The sequence below is a fragment of the Trachemys scripta genome, chromosome 13, assembly GCF_013100865.1.
Source record: "Trachemys scripta elegans isolate TJP31775 chromosome 13, CAS_Tse_1.0, whole genome shotgun sequence".
Classification (NCBI taxonomy): Eukaryota; Metazoa; Chordata; order Testudines; family Emydidae; genus Trachemys; species Trachemys scripta.
Window position 1 is genome coordinate 8077701 of NC_048310.1, and position 19180 is coordinate 8096880.

The window sequence follows — 19180 nt, forward strand, 5'->3', positions numbered from 1 at the left end:
CCCTTCTGTTCTGGGGCACATACCTTGGGGTGCTCCAAAGCTCATCTTTCCATGCACACATAGTATCGGGGTGCCCCAGGAATGACGCCAGTCCGACATCATCGCCACCCCATTTCCACATAGAAACGCCATTTGCACATGCAATCCCGAGGCTCTGAGTGCCCAGAACTGGGGGTGTGCAAGTTCAGAGGCCACTTTGGAAACTTTGTCCCTGGGTAGGGTGACCAGACAGCAAGTGTGAAAAATCGGGACGGGGTGGGGGGGGGTAATAGGAGCCTATATTAAAAAAAAAAAGACCCAAAAATCAGGACTGTCCCTATAAAATCAGGACATGTGGTCACCCTATCCCTGGGTATTTGGAGAGCTGCTAGTGTTCCACTGGAAAGTGCATCTTTCGGAGAAAGAGACATGCCCCAGCCTACTAATTCTGCTTGCTCATGTTCCCACTGAGCGGAAAGAGAAGCTTTACAAGAAAACCTTTCCTCAGCAAGATCAGGATTTTTTTTTTTCCCCTTTGTGACATGTCTACACAAAACTGGCCACAGGAAGGAAGAGTTGTTCAAGGAACTATTTTCTGCACATTGCTTTATACCAGAGATTTCACAATGCGGGAGCACTTACAAAGGATTTCTAAGGAGGGAGGTTTGTGACTGGAGACTTTGGCGACTCATAATGACCTGCATGTAAAGAGGGAATCTGTACCAGTTACTCTAGGAGATGGCTGGAAATTGAGTATGTTCCTTGGGGCTGATGCCTGTAGACATAAGAGAGAGGCTTCTGGTGGCTGACATAGTCTGGGAAGTCAACTGGGGTAGAGTCAGCAAAAGTGGATTCCCATGGTGAGGAAGTCAGCACTACATTAAAAACCTGAAGCAAACAATTATACAAAAAGGCATGGCCAGCAGTGCATTTCCGGGGCTGGTGTATCGTGGGACGTGAAGCCAAAGGCTTCAAGCTACCCAAGGAGAGCAATAAATCCATCATAACCGAGGCCCTATGTTTTTGGTTTTTATTTTGTTTAACATTCCTGGGAATGTGTCTGTGTTTATTACAAAAATGAAAAACGGGGTAAAAATTGGTGCAAAAAATTAACTTCACAATTTTCTGGGTAAAAATCCACATTAATGTTAGGGGATGTGAGGGCAGAAAAAATGCAACAAATAGAGAAAGTAAGAGTATTGAAAGAAAATGCAGTTTAATGCTGTGGTTTATTTATGAACTGTACATTCATAGTATGTACATATACGCGCACACGTGTGTGTATGTGTGTTCCACTGCATAGCTTTACTTTAACAGACAACCTTGCATTTACACTTAGGCTAACTCAGGGGTCGGCAACCTTCGGCACGCGACTCACCAGGGTAAGCACCCTAGTGGGCCGGGCCAGTTTATTTACCTGCTGACGCGGCAGGTTCGGCCGATCGCGGCCCCCACTTGCCGCGGTTCGCCGTCCCGGGTAAATGGGGGCAGCGGGTAAATAAACTGGCCCGGCCCACTAGGGTGCTTACCCTGGTGAGTCGCGTGCCGAAGGTTGCCGACCCCTGAGTTAGCCTAAGTGTAAATGCAAGGTTGTCTGTTAAAGTAAAGCTATGCAGTGGAACACACATACACACACGTGTGCGCGTATATGTACATACTATGAATGTACAGTTCATAAATAAACCACAGCATTAAACTGCATTTTCTTTCAATACTCTTACTTTCTCTATTTGTTGCATTTTTTCTGCCCTCACATCCCCTAACATTAATGTGGATTTTTACCCAGAAAATTGTGAAGTTAATTTTTTGCACCAATTTTTACCCCGTTTTTCATTTTTGTAATAAACACAGACACATTNCGAGGGATGTGCTGGCCACGGCTTCCCACCGCCCCCATTGGCCCGGGACGGCGAACCGCGGCCAGTGGGGGCCGCGATCGGCCGAACCTGCCGCGTCAGCAGGTAAATAAACTGGCCCGGCCCGCTAGGGTGCTTACCCTGGCGAGCCGCGTGCCGAACGTTGCCGACCTGTGGGCTAACTTAGTAAGATAAACACATCTACTAATGTAGTGTACTGGCTTTTTTTAACATAATCAGTATTTTCATGTAGTTGAATAGTCCAAAGTTAGGGTGAAAATCAGTAAAAAAACAAATAGCTTTTGTAAAACACGGGACTTTTTCAGTAAAAATCAGTCAAAACTGAAAACAAAGGGCCTTCCCCATAACACAAGGCCAGCAGTGCCTTATTTCTATAATGGAATGGAAAGTATTACAAAGACATTCCTACGGGTATAGGAGCTGGAAGGAGTTGACTCATGGAAGACGTTACCCAACCAGGTAGCTGTATTTGGGCTAATTTCATGACCTAGCCATAGGACTTTGTGATGGTATAGGACAACTTAGGCTTCCTTCACAGCCTTTGCTTTTCACTTCCTTAGCCAGTAAGGGTGAGAGAGCTGGAGCAGCCCCCTGGAGATAGGCGGAAGGGGAGGAGGCATCATGTGACTCAGTGCCTCCTCATGGCCGATTGAAGAGTCAGGATGGTGGCGAGTGGCTGTGACAGGTGGGACGGTTAGAAGGAGTGAGTTCGAGGTGGAGAAAACAGGGGGCTGTTCCAGGGTTGTGTCAGGAATGCAGAGGGGTTTGGGATGGAAATGAAAGAGAAGATCTGAGAGAGGATGATAATTTACAAAGCCATCCATTTGTTTCTATATGAGAGACGGCAGGGGGATGGGGAACTACATAGCAAGACAAGAGGTGCTAGAGGGGAATTGATTGAGGACTTCAGAATGGTGAAGGACACAGTCCCTTTCCCATAACATGAAAGCAATGGGTCCCTGCGTGGATTGTTCTTCTTCAAGTGACATATCCAATACGGAGGCTGTCCACCACCACCACCCATCTTTCACAGTCACAACAGAGTTATAAAACTTCCACTCTCCTTTGGATACCGGTTGATCTGGTGCTGTTTCTGACGTAGCTGGCTTTCTTTCCTCCTCTTACTGGTTTCCCTGGCATCTTGCCTTATAGTATGAATGCTCCAGTCAGGTCACTCTGAGATCAGCATATCTCAGAAAGATGTGATTGACTTCCTAAGGTCTCAAGTAAGTGGGCTTTTTAACAAGTCATACTTCTCATTACCTCATTGTGCCTAGTTTTGGTGATCCAGCTCATTTTAATGTTCTTCTGTAATGCCCAAACTCAGACCCTCTGAGTCATCTCTGTATCCTCCTTAAGTGTTCAGCTCCCACATCCCTGGTGGAGGAGTGACCACATGCAGCCCATCAGCAATCTAGCATGGCTGAGTAGTGTCAACTTACGACAACCCCGGAGTCTTTGGAAGTTGTTGAATGTGTTTTTTGCAAGCTGTGTCCTTCTCTTGATTTCTTCTTTGCCTCTTCTGCCTGACACTGGATGGGATTATAAAACAGTGGATGGGGGTCCTACCTACTTAAAAACTGATTGAGAATTTCTGGGTTTGGCTCACTGTGTTTAATCAGCCTAAGGAATTCACTGTCCCCAGAGGTTAAATAGTGTAGCAGCATTTTAAGATGTATGCCTGTGCAACCATGGTCTAGTGGTTAGAACAAAGGACTGGAGTCAGGAGATTTGTTCCTAGACCTTGCCACTGATTCTCAAGGGAAACTCACTTAAACTTTCTGAGTTTTGGTTTACCCAGCTGCTGCATGGGGAATGGGAGACTTCGCTACAAGGTGTGACAGGGAATAGGGGTTAGCTCCAGTGAACAAGGGATTCAATTCCAAGGAAGGCACTACCACTGAGTTCATAGGACTCTGTTAAACACCAAGTTGCTGCCAACAGCTGTTTTCCCCCCACCTGCTATACCTCTTTAGGTGCTATAAAATGCAAAGTATTATCAGTTAATAATCTGATAAACCTCAAGCTGCAGATTATTAGCTGATTGCCTGTGGGCCAACTGAATTATAGAGAGTTGGGGTTTTTGTCTCCTTCCCTTGAAGCATCAAGAATTGGCCACTCCTGGCAGGAGGATACCACAGCAGATGGACCAGTGGTTTGATATGATGTGGCTACTCCTATGTTCCCAAAAGCAGAGAGACTTTACCTTCCATGAGTTAAGGAGAGGACTGGAAATCTGCACGGGGATAAACTTTTGTTCCAAGCCCAGGGGAACTCGGGACATTTCCAGCTCACTTTTAGCCAGCCTTCATCTGCTTCTCAGTCCAGAGAAAGAAGGAAAATTTGCTGAAGAGCTAACTGCCTTTGCTATAAGACAGACCGGAAGAGCCTGTTATAAACCCAAAGGGATTAGGGCCTTGAGTGTATCCAACCCATCCTTCTCTCTCTACATTAGCTTCCCTTCCCATAGAATTTCAAATCAACTGCAACGTCTCAGTCCTTATCTTCAAAGCCCTCCATGGCCTGAGCCCAGGGTGTCTAAAAGACCACCTGTGCTCCAGGACAAAGCATGATTGACAACTGTGCTTTAACACAATGGAGCTCTCAGCAATAAGGGTAGAGCCCATCTTTGTGGGAGACAGAAAGGGGGGTGGTCCGAGACTGGAATGAACTCCCCAGGAACGAAGATCCATTCCAAAACTCACCACTTGCCACTTCAAATGCAAGGTGCATTCCTTTGACTAGCCTTCTCTAACAAACATGTAGCAACAGGTATATTTATATTTAAAAAAAAAATAACCCTACCAAAACAAGACAGTCCACAGCACACGCTTTTCCCTCTGGGGAGAGGATGAGAGAACAAAACACCATGTGACAGATGTGTAGACATGTTGCTTAATGCACTACAGGAAGACGCTCAGGTACCATGGTGATGAGCGTGGGCTAAAAACCTTTACAGGATAGTAGTCTCTCTCTGAGCTTTGGGCAACTAAAGCATTTGCTGCCATTGGCACTGTCTTTGGCTGGTTTCTAGAAGGTGTGTGAACTGTGTTCTTCCAGGAGGTGGGCAGCATCCCTTCTTAGCAGAGAAGCTCGAGATGGAAAAGATTTGTCAGATCCCCTGAGCCAGGATTAGAACCTAGAAGTCTGGACTCCCACTCCTGTGGTCACACATGAATAACAAGCTCTCCAGTATCAGTGTAGAATGAGTCGGATGTTCTACAGAGAAAAGCCACCCGCCTGGTTGCTGGGGAATGGCTCTGCTGTGGCTTTGTACAATCAATCGAATCTTGTCTTAACTTCTGAGAATTCAGGAAGGCTGTGGGAGAACATCCCCACCCTTCTCATGAGAAGGCTGAGGAAGTCAGGGTGATGTCGGAGAAAGCTTGTGTGGTGGGGGGAGGGAAGAAAGGAAGGAGAGGAGCTTCTCATGGCTTAACCTTGTTCCTGCAATAACAATAGCCCTTATCTCGGCTCCAAGGGTCCTGTTCCAGGGAGAGATGCTGGACTCATTTAATAAATCACCAATTCACTCGGATGGTGACAAAGGAAGCATTCTGCTGCCACACACGCAAAGGGTTAACGTCTCCTTGGTCGGGACTGGTGTTACGCCAGGCTGGCTGGTTGCCAGATCTCGGCTTGCTTTGTTTTTCTTAGAACTTTTGTTAATGGTTCACATATGGCCAGGAGCTCTGCAGATCCAAGAAGGGCAGAGAGGACAGATCAGATTCTGATCTCTGGCACACATGGGCATAAGCCAGGAGTAACTCCATTGACATCCGTAGCGTTAGTCCAGGTATAACTGAAGCCAGAATCTGGCCCAGTATATTTATGCAGAGGGCAGGAACCTTCCAGGATTTCCCCTACATCTTCCCCTGTCCATTGTCCTGGCTCATCCTTATGGCTCCCAAGGAAGCCTGGACCGAACACCTTTCCAGAGTCCATCCAAGAATCCCAGAGGTGGCTCCCTGCCTTCAGAATTGCACCTATCATTACCAGGTCTGAATTTATCCCAAAGAATTGGGCAGGGAGGGCAAGAGGTAGAGAAAGGAGCATCTAATCTGGAACGTGAATGGAGAACACAGCGGGCGTGCTGATGGAAACAATGATGAGGGCCAGCCGCACACCTGCTATCCTGGGCCTGGGCTTTCCCTGCAGTTTCTCCCCTGACCTATCATCACCCCTCGGTTACCTCTCCCTTTTGGATTGAAAAGGGCCCCTTTGTTTTTTTAATGGGGAAAAAGATCTTCAGAATTCAGCCATCACTTCCTTGGCTTAGAGGCAGCGTCTGTCCAGCGAATAACAAGGAAACGTACTGTAAACACTGACTTAGAAGAAGAAGAAGGAACACAAAGGTTTGCACCCGGCCATTATTCTTGAAATGTTCTTTGTGTTTGATGGGATTTAGCAGAGTGACGTTTACATTGGCACCTAGATACTATGATGCTGGGCGTGGGTGGATGTTTGTGATCTGAATCAGCATAACACCCCGCCTTTAAATCTGGTAACATATCACTGGCGTTCTTGTTATAATTTGTATGAGGGTAATACCTATAGACGCCAACTGAGATCTGGGCCCCACTGTGCTGAGCTCTTTAAGGGACAGTCCCCACCCAAGAGGGCTCACAATCGAAATAGACGAGAGGTGGGAGAAAGGAATCATGATTATCCCTATTGTACAGAAAATCAGAGAAATAGAAATGGCAGGCAGGAAGGGACCTCGAGAAGTCATCCAGTCCAGGACCCAGTAAACCTAGAGCCTCCCTGACAGGGGCTTGTCTAACTTGCTCTTAAAAACCTGCAATGACGGGGATTCCACAACCTCCCTTGGAAGCCCTCTTCCAGAGCCTAACTACCCTGATTCTTAGAAAGTTGTTCCTAATATCTAACCTACATTGTTTGCTGTAGGTTAATCCCATTACTTCTAGTCCTACCTTCAGTGGAGAGGAAGAGCAATTGATCCCCATCCTCTTTATAACGCCCTTAACAGATTTGAAGACTATCAAGTCCCCCCTCGGTCTTCTTTTCTCAAGACTAAACATGCCCATTTTTTTTAACTTTTCTTATAATAACAATACCTAGCTCTTATCTAGCACCTCTCATCAGCACATCTCGAAGCGCTTTATAGAAGAGATCTGTATCATTATCTCCATTTTACAGATGGAGAAACTGAGGTGTAGAGAGGAGAAGTGACTTGACCAAGGTCACCCGGGAAGTCTGTGGCAGAGCTGGGGACTGAGCCCCAATCGCCTGAGTTCCAAACCAGTGCCTCGTCCCCAAGACCATCCTTCCTTAGTGGAGGCGTATGGGCCAGTGTACTGAGTAGGGGACTAGTGGCCAGGGAGTCCTGGGCTCTAACCCTGAGGTGCAGGGGAGCTAACCAATGGAGCTCTCTGAGTCTCAGCTGCCTAATGGCACGAAGGGGTTAATTTGACACTTCTCTCTCACCGGGTTGTGGGGGGTCTCCAGTTAATGGCTGTGCATCACTTTGGGTACATAACCGGCTATCCAGATGCAGTGCTCCCCTGGCCCCGATGCTAACTCGCCAGGTCAAGCAGGGTCATGCTTAAAAACAACGTCTTCCTGCAGCAGCACGAGACTTGGCAGCTCTCTTTATCACACCTCCCCATAGAAAGGAACTCAGTGTCTTGTCCAGAGAGCCAGGAGAGCGCAGCTTCTCTGGAAATGGGCTGACCCAGAACAACGTGCTCCGCAAAATGGGTGACCTCTGCCTAATCTCGCTGTTTGCTTTCTCTCCTAGGATCCAGCATTTTAAGGAGAGCATCAGGTTCATTCATGAATGCCGGCTCCATGGGGGAGGCTGCCTCGTTCATTGGTCAGTGTTGATGTCAATTGCCCCCTTTGCGTATATTCACTGTGTTTTTCATTGTTATCAAAAGCTCTATTAATACTATGGTGGCCCCCAAAAGCCCCAGTGAAACCAGGGCCCCATTGTGAAGGTGCTGCACAGATACACAAGGACAGATAGGTCCTGCCCTGACTGGGTCCAGGGTCCCATTGTGCTGAGTTCTGCATGGGCACAGACAGAGAGACAGGCCCTGCCTTGAAGAACTTGTGGTCTAAATAGACAAGACAGATTAGCAATGGGAGGGGAAATAGATGCCTAGAGATTGGAAGCCTCTTGCCCAAGGTCCCCCAGCAGATCAGCAATAGAGCTGGGAACAGAATCTATATCTTTTGAGTCCCAGTGCAGTTTCCCATCCACTGGATTAACGATAGCTCTTGATAGGAAAAGCATTCTTGAAAGAGGCCCCCCCTGAAACAGGGGACTGGCTTTCCACACACACTTTGTATCGTTCACAGGGTGTTGGTGCAGGGCTGACCGATGCACTCCATGCAGGACGTACTTCTAGCCAGGCAGCTGACTTGGGGTTGCTCCTCCTGTTCACCTGCATGGGGCTCTCCCACCTCCTGAGTGCACCATGTCACCCTGTGCTCTTCTTGTTTTCAATCCTCCTGCTATGACAGCCTGGCTGGAGTTTCCCGCAGCACCACCATCCTGGTGGCTTACCTTATGACTGTGACTGACCTCAGCTGGGAGGAGTGTCTGGCTGCCACCAAGGTCGTCCGTTCCTATGTCAGTCCCAACTTTGGCTTTCAGCAGCAGCTGCAGGAGTATGAGAGGACTCTGCTCAAGGAGGTACATCCTTTCCTCTCCTTGCTCGTGGGCTGGCATTTACCCATGGGACAAAACAATTGTAGGCCATGACACTCAGATGTTCCCATTTTACTGGTGTGATGCATTGTTGGTGCGTGCATGGGATGTGGTGAGAGTAAGTTGCAATGTCATTATGTCTTGGCCTCCAAAATAAATCAAGAACCAAATTTGCAGAGGGTCCCTTGTCTGTGTCAACAAAATTCACAGGCACATCTGTTTTGCACCCATAAAATAGGTAACGGATCATGCAAAAATACCAAATGCTTGCAGAAGTTGGGGGTTGGGCCTGCTTCTTGTTATTTGGGGACTTGGTTTGTTTTATGTATGCATGCATGCAAAAAAAAAGTACCAACACATTTTGTGGGTGCATTTTGTGTGTGAAAATTTGGGACTGTAATTGTCTGATGAGCTCTGTTTGTGAGGCTGACTGGCGGAACAGAAGATGCTGCTGGGTGTAGTCCAGGATGGATGATGAGTGCTGGCTGGGGCCCGAGCAGCAGCAGCCGCCCAGAACTAGAATAGTGGGGAGGGGTGAGGTCATTGCAGGTCAGGATAGTGATGCTTGGATAGTGTGTGCGTCTAAGCAGGGCTTCATTTGACAGCAAGTCTCCCATGTTCAGCAGCTGAAGGACATAAACAAATGTTAATTAAGAAATCCAACCTCCAGTAAACAAAGCAGAGGATCAGGTATAAGGAAAACACGATCACTGGCTGAGCCCGGCCCGATCGAAGAGAAGGATTTTTGGCTTGCATTAGGTTAAGTTAAACGAATCCTACATGTCCCAAGAGGCGCTGTCATGAGGAAAGATGATGACGTCTGCATAGTTCTTCTGCATCTGGAACCACTTGGCGCTCCTGAGCTGGAATGCAGCTTTTTAGAGGCAGAGGCTGACGAGCTGCAGCCAACTCAGTGTGAAGAGGAGTGAGGTTGGCTGACTCTGGCAGTAGCACCTACCCCCAGAGGAGTCAGGACCTGGCAGGAAAGGGCTGGGATCAGGTAGCCGATGTTACTCCTCCTTGAACATCTGCTAGTGCCTGCAGGCCAGCAGTGAATGGTGCACCTCTTGGAGTGTTTAATAAATGTCACTTCCACACATGCTCCCCTCGGTGTCCACAGAGCCATTCTGCCTGCCTCTCCTCCATGCCTCCTGCCAGCATCGCCAAGATGCTTCACGTGACGGTCCTTAGTTTTGTGACAGGTTGTAGCTAGGGCGTGCTTTGTTCCATTCCAAGCCCCAGGGTCTCTAGAGGGGATTTTTTAATCTTGTCCAAAGGAGCCAGCATGTGACACAGCTCAGAATGTCAACAGCTTCCCATTGAGTCCCGGGCTGTGTGGATCGGTGCCCTGCTACTTCCCTTCTGGGCCTGTTGTTTTGATGGGTGAACTTAGGTCAGGCCCTTCTGAGCAAACTCCCATGGGGGTGCACTGTTGTGTCACATGATAAGCAGCAGCCTGACAGTCACCAGCTTTTAGGAACTTCTCCAGAAAAATGTCAAACACATTACAAAATATGCCACACCCCGGAGATTCCCTCTGGGGCTTCCCCCCAGTGAACAGAGCTCACCCGGACATCAGGCACTCAGCAAGGCTGGATGGAGTCCTAACCGAGAGGGCCATCAGGACACTGCTGTGATGCAGGCGCCGCTGAACTAAATCCCCAGTCTTCCAGAATCAGGGGTCAGCCCCACCCCAAAAATCATGAGATTAAAAAAAAAAAATCCGTTTTGCATTCCTGTTCTTTGCCTTTGGCTTTTTGAGTCCTTTGGTCACACTCGGATGCCATAGGTGCTGGAACTAGGGATGTGGGGGTGCCGCCGCACCCCCTGGCTTGCAGTGGTTTCCATTCTATACAGGGTTTACAGTTTGGTTCAATGGCTCTCAGCACCCCCACATTGCAAATTGTTCCAGCACCCCAGCTTGGGTCAAATTTTTCAAGCTTTTCTCTGCAAACATGAAAGCTAGAGGTATTTCAAAAAAGAATGCTGAGAGTCTCAGTTAATCACATGACTCCAGAAGTTGGGCCTTTAAGAAGACCCCAAAACAATGGCCTGTGCTGCTGCATCTTTGCTATTATTGTTACCTGTGCTAGCTAGATAAGAGCTGACATGGGTATGCTTACCCATGCTACAATCACACCTTGATTTTGTGGTGTAGATATACCCCTCGTCCAGTGTCCTGCCCACTGCACCACACTACCTCTCATCCTATGGGCCCCCCTTATCTTTTAGACACATGCTGCCTTGTCCTCTGACTGCAACCACAGATGAGTGGCCTGTTCCCAGGCAGGTGCTGATGTTGATCTATGCACCAGGGTGCACAGGAAATATTTGTAAATCCATTGATTTCCCTTCCCCGCCACAAAGCTTCATGACACAGCCGAGTTCCCACTGGCCCAAGGAGCCCCAGACCCGAGAATGCCCCTGGCAGTTGCTCTGGGATGTGCCACCCCTCACACGTTCAGTGAGACAGACCCAGCTGCATCAGGTGATGGAGATAAATTTGGTCCTGAAGCAAGGTCCAGCTGTGAGATGTTAGGGGAAGACTGGCTCTTGCTGGAGGAATTGTACTTGAACCTCACCTTATTTGACTTGATAAACAAACACTTGGCAGCAGCTACAACAATCAGTCATGCTGCCTCTCGCTTTCCCCTGGTGGGAAGTCAGAGACAGCTCAGGGGCTGGGTACCCTTGAGCCAGGGAGTGGCAACTTGGGCCTGTCAGGCTGCTGCATGGTGGTGGCGCACCCCTTCCCCGCCCCAGATTATTTACCCAGAAGCAGTGACTGGAAATGTACCTCTGGAGGTGAGCCACACAATGAGAGACTAGGAACATGCTGCTGTAACATGCACAACGGTCGCTGCCAAAACCAGCTGGGTACGCCCAGCAGCGACCTGCTCTGCAAACTCAGGCCCTGGCCTGGGCGATGCTGAGCACCTCCATCTCCGGTCCTAGCCAAGGGGAGCTATGAGTGCTCAGCCTCTCACAGGGATTAGGCCGTCAAAGGGTTAACACTGGCACTGTTTCAGAGCTAAGCTTAAGGCAGAGATGGCCTCTGGCAAGTGAATTTCTTTCTGGGAGCTTCCTCTTGGCAGGAAGCAGCCGTGCTGTCTGTTAATGCCGGTCTCCTTGCAATGCATTGTCCTAGCGCCCTCTCCGGTCCTCCGGTGACCCATCGACCTGTCCTGCTGTTAGTGACCAGTGCAGATTGCCATGTCAGATAAGCCATGTGTAGTGTGAACTCATGGTGACCTGACCTGAACTGGATGTATAACTAGACTCTTTCCAAGATCTAGTGTCACCAGGACCCATGGAAACCTCTGTGCAGAAAAGCTTGTGCCAAGAACATCAGGACTGATTCTTCTCTCACAGTGGGGTAAATAAGGAGTAACTGAATGGCAGTGCAAAGAGGAGAATGGAGTCCATATTATTACAGGGCAAAGTTCTCTTTGCACTGAATAAGCATGCAGGATATCCTGCTCGTTCACATTTTGGGAGGCCAGTTCCCATCCGTTGTTTTCTAGCAAGGAAATTAAGCCCCGTCTTCTGGCCTACGGCCAATATAGCAATGTCTCCACCCTTAACAAAATGTTGAATGTCTTCCTGATTCAAGGCAACGAGTGCACATTCGATACAGTGGGTTCTGCAGCCTGCAGGCCTGGTAAGTGATTAGACCTGGAATTGCAAAAATCCCCACTGGAAAGCCCCCGGATTTCAGTGGAAGCCACCACGCACTCAAAAGCTTGAGCTATCATGGAGGGCTCAGCTCGGTGACAACCATCGCTGCTCCAGAGAGCAGAGAGGACACCTAGCAAGGGATTCCCCTGGTCACAGCCAGACGAATGCTGCAGAGGACTGGCTCTCAAATTTTTCCTTATTGTGCCCTATTTGAGACCAAGACCCAGTCATGGCTATGGCTCTTCCCAGGTGCTCCCACATTTTTCGCTGAAGCAACTAGAATGCTTGGCTAGTCAAAAATGTAGGAAGATTATTTGTACCGTGGTAGCATCTAGAGCAGGGGTAGGCAAACTTTTTGGCCCGAGGGCTATATCTGGGTATGGAAATTGTATGGCGGGCCATGAATGCTCACGAAATTGGGGGTTGGGGTGTGGGAAGGGGTGAGGGCTCCGGCTGGGGGTGTAGGCACTGTGGTGGGGCCAGAAATGAGAAGTTCAGGGTATGGAAGGGGGCTCCGGGCTGGGGCAGGGGGTTGAGGTGTGGTTGGGGGGTGAAGGCTGCAGCTGGGGGTGCAGGCTCTGGGGTGCAGTAGGAGGCTCTGGGCTGGGACCGAGGGATTCAGAGGGTGGGATGGGGAACAAGGCTGGGGTGCGGGAAGGGGTCAGAGGGGCAGGCTCCGGGCGGCGCTTACCTCAAGCAGCTCTTGGAAGCAGCAGCATGTCTCCCCTCTGGCTCCTATGTGGAGGTACGGCTAGGCGGGACTGTGCGCTGCCCCGTCCATAGGCGCCGTCTCTGCAGCTCCCATTGGCTGTGGTTGCCAGCCAATGGGAGCTGCAAGAGCTGCGCAGAGCCCCGGCAAGCGCGGAGTGTGGCAAGCCCCCGACCCCACTCCCCGGCAGGAGCTCAAGGGCCTGATTAAAACATCTGAAGGGCCAGATGTGGCCCCCGGGCCGTAGTTTGCCCACCCCAATCTAGAGGCCAGGGCACTGTGCAAAGAGACAGTCCCTGCCCTGAACAGGTTACAGCCTGAGGAGTTTATTAGAGTATATGGGGAACACAGGAATAGCCATACTGGGTCAGATCAATGCTCCATCTAGTCCATTATCCTCTCTCTGACCATGGCCAGCACCAGCTGCTTCAGAGGAAAGTGCAAGAAACCCCCTAAGTGGACAGTTAACTATAAAGTTTGCTGACCTTGCAGAACCCTAAACTGGCCTCCTCCTTCTATCTGTGCCCTCAGGGATGGATTCCCAGAGCATAGGGCTCTTCCTGACTGCTTCATGTTGCAGCACGATGGGAGGGATGGGGGTGGGGGGTGTCACAAAGATTCATATTAGCAATATTTCGTTTTCAGACAACCCCACAATCTCAGCCCAAACCCAGCTGACCATAGACGTTAGCAGGAACTGGAGACCCTGATGAGAAATCAGACTGAACAAATACAGTACAAAACCAAATAGTATGACAGGCAAGAACCGACTTGTGTTGGTGACCTACTGCAGTGACGCTGGTTGTTTCCGGTGTCACCATCAAATAAGAATGTGAGGTGTTTGTTTATGGTAATTCAGCTGTACTAGGAACCAAGGTAACTTCTTGGCAACAAGAAGTAAATAACCCCATTGCACTGTCATGACATAAAGTGGAATCAGGAATGTGAGTGACTGTGGTTACATTTTCCAATGGTGTCACCATTATGTTTACCAAGGACTTTGCACAAGAACTTGACAGCATTTATCTTGCCACTCTTTGCCTGTATAGCACTAGGGGTGGGAAACAGTTTCTAAGACGTGGACTAAACAGCTCTGCTCTTAATGGAACCACTGTTGGCTTAAGAACCGGCTCCTCTGTAGCTCCCACAGCTTGTATCAGCCGCCCTGTATCCTTCCCACCTTGTTTACTTATAATCTTCTTTCACCTCTCTTCTGACAACATCTCTCTTCTTCTTTACGTTTCCCACTGTGTATGGCCTTGGGAATGAAAGCTTTAATTTATTCCCCATGCTAAACTTTTGCACCATTGCTTTCTGCAATTTATATCACAGCCTAGTATCAGAGAGGTAGCCGTGCTAGTCTGTATCCACAAAAACAACGAGGAGTCTCCTCGTTGTTTTTATATATCATAGCCTGTCCATAGGGGGCTGGAGCACATGACTTATGAGGAGAGGCTGAGGGAAATGGGATTGTTTAGTCTGCAGAAGAGAAGAATGAGGGGGGATTTGATAGCTGCTTTCAACTACCTGAAAGGGGGTTCCAAAGAGGATGGATCTAGACTGTTCTCAGTGGTACCAGATGACAGAGCAAGGAGTAATGGTCTCAAGTTGCAGTGGGGGAGGTTTAGGTTGGATATTGGGAAAAACATTTTCACTAGGAGGGTGGTGAAGCACTGGAATGGGTTACCTAGGGAGGTGGTGGAATCTCCTTCCTTAGAGGTTTTTAAGGTCAGGCTTGACGAAGCCCTGGCTGGGATGATTTAGTCGGGAATTTGGTCCTGCTTTGAGCAGGGGGTTGGATTAGATGACCTTCTGAGGTCCCTTCCAACCCTGATATTCTATGATTCTATGATTGTTCATCAGTGCTTAGGGATACAGTTTATATGTAGGATGCTACAGAAGAAAAGAAAAGGGATTGTGGCTTCCCTCATTAACTTAACTACGAGTTTAGTATCTAATCATTGTGGGCCTGAGTTCCACAATTGTGCATGTCCAAAAGTGCATGCACAATTGCACACCTAACTAGAAAGTGAAACCACCACAAACTGGATAACCGCAGGTGCAAATTAGTGCAGTTAGTAATTTGCACATGTACATGCAGCAACTGCAGACACAAATTAGATGCACAATGGTAGGTGCAAAATTCTGCAAACTGGGCCCTTTAAATGCTGTATGATGATGGACATCCAGCAGCACAGTGTGGAACCCGCCTATAAGCTTTTTTCACAGAATTTCATGGAAAGCAAAGATTCACTATAATTGCAATTGCAGTGCGCAGGGCCGGCTCCAGGCACCAGTGAAGAAAGCAGGTGCTTGGGGCGGCCAATGGAAAGGGGCGGTACATCCGGGTCTTTGGTGGCAATTCAGCGGCGGGTCCCTTAGTGCCTCTCGGAGCGAAGGACCCGCCGCCGAAGAATGAAGTGGCGCGGTAGAGCTGCCGCCGAAGTGCCGCTGATCGCGGCTTTATCTTTTTTGTTTTCCCTGCTTCGCCGCTTGGGGCGGCAAAAAAGCTGGAGCCGGCCCTGGCAGTGTGCACCGGGACAAGTTAGGATTTCATTCTACATCCCAATAATTCTGATTGCCTCTTGTATCTGGATCTTTATCTGCAGGTTCTGGTGTAGGGCTAATGATAAGCAGAGAGATTTTGCACCTTATCAGTGGCCTTCACAACTCATTTTGGTTTTGTTTTGGCAGTACCGAGCCTGGGTTCGACAAGAGTATGGCAAGAATCCCTTTAACGACCAAGAAGAGCTGCAGCACTTAATCACTGAGCAGGAAGAGAAACAGAGAGAACAGCAGCTTGGAAGCAGGGAGAATCACTGGATCAACTCCCCGACACCCAATTACCCGCTTCCCTACAATGCCTATGGTACCAGCAGCAACAGATGGATGAACAGATAAAAAAGGACAGCTAATTCCACAGAGATGCTATCACTGTTGGGTGAAAGTCTCTGCATTCATCTTTCAATGAGAATAGCTTTGATGTTTATGGCTAGGGTGGAGAGCAAACTGAATGCCAACTTCCAAAACATGCTATGTCAAACAATGTTATCTAATGGTTAGAGCCAAGGATTGCAATCAGGTCTCACGGGTTCTACTCCCAACTTTGCTACTGACTCATAATGTGAATCCAGGCAAATCACTTGATCTCCCCATGCGTCAATGTAACCATCTCTCAGGGGTGTCGAGTGGTTTCACTTATTAACGTTTGTGAGGGTGCTTTGAGACCCTCCGATGAAAGATCCTATGGAAGTGAATTTATTAATGTCACTGAGTTGAGTTGAACCTTTTCCTGTAAAACTTTTAGCACTATTGCACACATGAAGGGTGAGTTTTCTGCTTTGCCGATGGATCACTTTATGATCCAAGCTTGTTTTGTTGTAGGGCTGCACTGGAATGATGGGCATGCTGTCAGGTACACAGAGCCAAATTCATTGCTGGGGTAACCAGGCATCAATCCACTGAAGTCAAGAGTTGCAGCTATTTACTCCATCAGTAGGTTTGGCCCACAACTTGCTTTCAGGGTGTTTAGAAAACAACCAACCACCATGTTTCAGTAAGAGGACGTGTGATAGCTTTTGAAACTCCTTCCTAGGAGCTCTTTCCGACTGCTGGGACTTCATCTCCTTGGTCTCTGGTTTTCCTATTATTACCGGTGTGATAAATCCCATTCATTATCTCTTCAGTTGTTGGACACTGAGGGCCAATACAGGGCCAGGATCTCTCAAAACAGATACAGCTACTGCCCAGTACCACTCTCCATTTTACTCCACACACAGCACAGCAGATATACGGACTTCACTTGCTGTCCTAGTCATTGTCAGTTCAGATTGACCTTACACTACAGATGTGTCTATCAGAGCCTGGATGGGGCATCTACCCATCTCAGAAGAAGGAAGCTTGGACTGCAGAGAGCCAGTTAGGGGTTGGGGGAAGGATGCTGGAGGATTTTCACATCCACAGCTCTCTGAGGTCCATATTCTGCAATGACAGAACAGTTGCAATCACATTGCCGTCACTTTCTTCAGCAAGCAGACCCATGCCTCTCACAAACGTGCCACAGAGTCACAGAAACCGGAGATGGAAAAGGCCCATTAGCCCACCTTTTCCACTCCCCCAGCCTTTGCGAATGCACATTCCCTAATACTTGGTGAAGCCCTGTTTTAAATGACTCAGGCAAAGGGCTTCCACTGCTTGCTTGGGGCTGGATTGCACAATCCCTTGGCTTCAATAGGCCTGTTCGTATAAGTAAATGCTCACCAGCATGTGTAAGGGTTGCATTATCCATTGCCTTGGGGAGGAGCCTACTAATGGACCTTACAGTCAGGAAACTTTTCCTCTTGTCCAGATTACATTTTCTTGTGACCTGTTTCTTCCTATTCCTCCTCACTGGACCACCCCAAAGAAGTCCTTTGTTTCCTGGGTGTCTCCACCCTTCAAAGCTCAGAACCCCGTGGAAAATTCATGATCTTGGGCTCCTCACCTGTGTCCAATACATGAACTGTGCAAAATCTTTTCTGAGCTGTGCTTTCTTTTATAACTGTAACTCTGAAGATTTGATCACAAAGGCCAACATCAAATCCAGTCTACAACGAAGGCTCCACACACATTCTCAACTGCGGTAACTCGGTGTAGTTTCATTAGCTTCTTTCCCCATCTCCCCCACAATGTTTGTGTTGCTGTTGTTGAGTGTTTTGACCCCAATTGCATAACGATGACAATGTGACAAGTAACAGCTTGGGGTGTCTGTGCCATGGTTAATGTGGAGTACAGGAAGAGGTCGAGGTGTTATCATTTGCCCGTCTTGTCTGACATTTAAATAAGATTGGAAAGCCGACAGTTCACTCAAACAAGAAATTGTTGAGCCCCCCCAAGGATAAAGTGACATTTCTGGGGGCAGAGTAAGGGAAGCTTGCAGTGTCGCAGGCTGTGCAGCTTTTGGGGTGTGGATAAACAGAGGGTGTAGATGGCAGAAGTTGTCAGCCCAGCAACTCAAAATTCACAGATTTTTTTTTTTTAACACACAGTTAGGGCCATGTTCTGCCACAGCTCTGGCAGTGCAAAGGGGCTTTAAAATGAACGGAAATGTAATAAAGTGGGAGAGATTGGAGTTGGTTCTCACCCCTTTTACATTGCCAAGGTGGTGTGACGTAGTGGTTAGTGCAAATGAGAACCAGGCCCAACGCTATTTAAAAACTTTTAAAAATCCAGGCGTGAACAATGGTTGTATTCAGACGTAGAGGACCTGACCCTTCAGTTACTTACGGAGGTGACTAACTTTAAGCAACTGAGCAGTCCCACTGACTTAAATGGACTACTCATGTGTTTAAAGTTAGGCATGGGAAAAATACTTTGCTGAGTTGCCGCCTCAGAGTTTTCCTGAGTAAGGATTGCGGGATAAGGAATGAAGTACCCTGCAATGTTTATGATGCTAAATAAGATTAAGGGGAAAATAGCATGGAATATTTTATAGAAACCTTGCCCTAAAATGTAACCAGCCCTTGTTTATTATTTGTTCTGTTTCATTGCTAAAGACAGGCTACTAGTTTTATGTATTGACTTAAAACCCAGACATAATTTCCATCCATCCATCTGTCCAAGAATGTATAGGACCCTCACTATTATAGTATCAGAAATATTTAAAACCTACATGATTGATTTTTGTCTTTCACTAAAAAAGTCCTGTAAATAGCCGGCTTGGAGTCTCAACATTATCTGTGATCTGCAATCCGTTTTTAGACAACAAGTTGTTCAAAATATTTCTAATAATTCAGTTTATCGTTGGTTCTGGGTGCTGGGATGTTTTGAGTGTGACAAAATGGTAGATAACTTGAGAGATCTTTAACTCAACATGAGCATAAAAATGAGATTTATTATACATTGGGAATTCCTGTTCTTGATCTTTGCTGTGGTCTAATTAATTCCTGGCATAACGTCAATGAAATCAGTGGAGTCTGGGTAGGAACTGGGGGCCTGGGCACTATTGCGCTGATGTCATGTCCTGTGTATTTTTTCAGAGAACCACGATCAACATCAAAATAATTTCATTTAAAAAGAGCCAGATCATTTTTTTTTCTGATACAAATTGAGATTCTGGAAAAGAAATTGATGGAGTTTTTCTTCCCCCTAAAGCAGGAAAAAGGCCTCTTATGTTCTTGTCTTTCTCCATCCATTACTCTCTAGCATTCAAAATGGGAGCCTAAAAGCCAGCTGAAAACATTAAAAACAAAACCTGTAACAGACACTACCTGGGAATGCACC

General features: G+C 47.8%; 1 protein-coding gene across 1 annotated transcript in view; it reads left to right on the forward strand.

Annotated features, from left to right (window-relative positions):
- The window catches only part of LOC117886746 (dual specificity protein phosphatase 22-A-like), a 39555-nt gene extending 20672 nt beyond the window's left edge, over positions 1-18883 (forward strand). The window contains exons 5-7 of the mRNA XM_034788790.1: positions 7618-7692; positions 8346-8517; positions 15614-18883. Coding sequence (XP_034644681.1) covers positions 7618-7692; positions 8346-8517; positions 15614-15820 — 454 coding nt within the window. The 3' untranslated portion in view covers positions 15821-18883. The remainder of the gene's footprint in view (positions 1-7617; positions 7693-8345; positions 8518-15613) is intronic.
- The last annotated feature ends 297 nt before the right edge of the window (positions 18884-19180 follow it).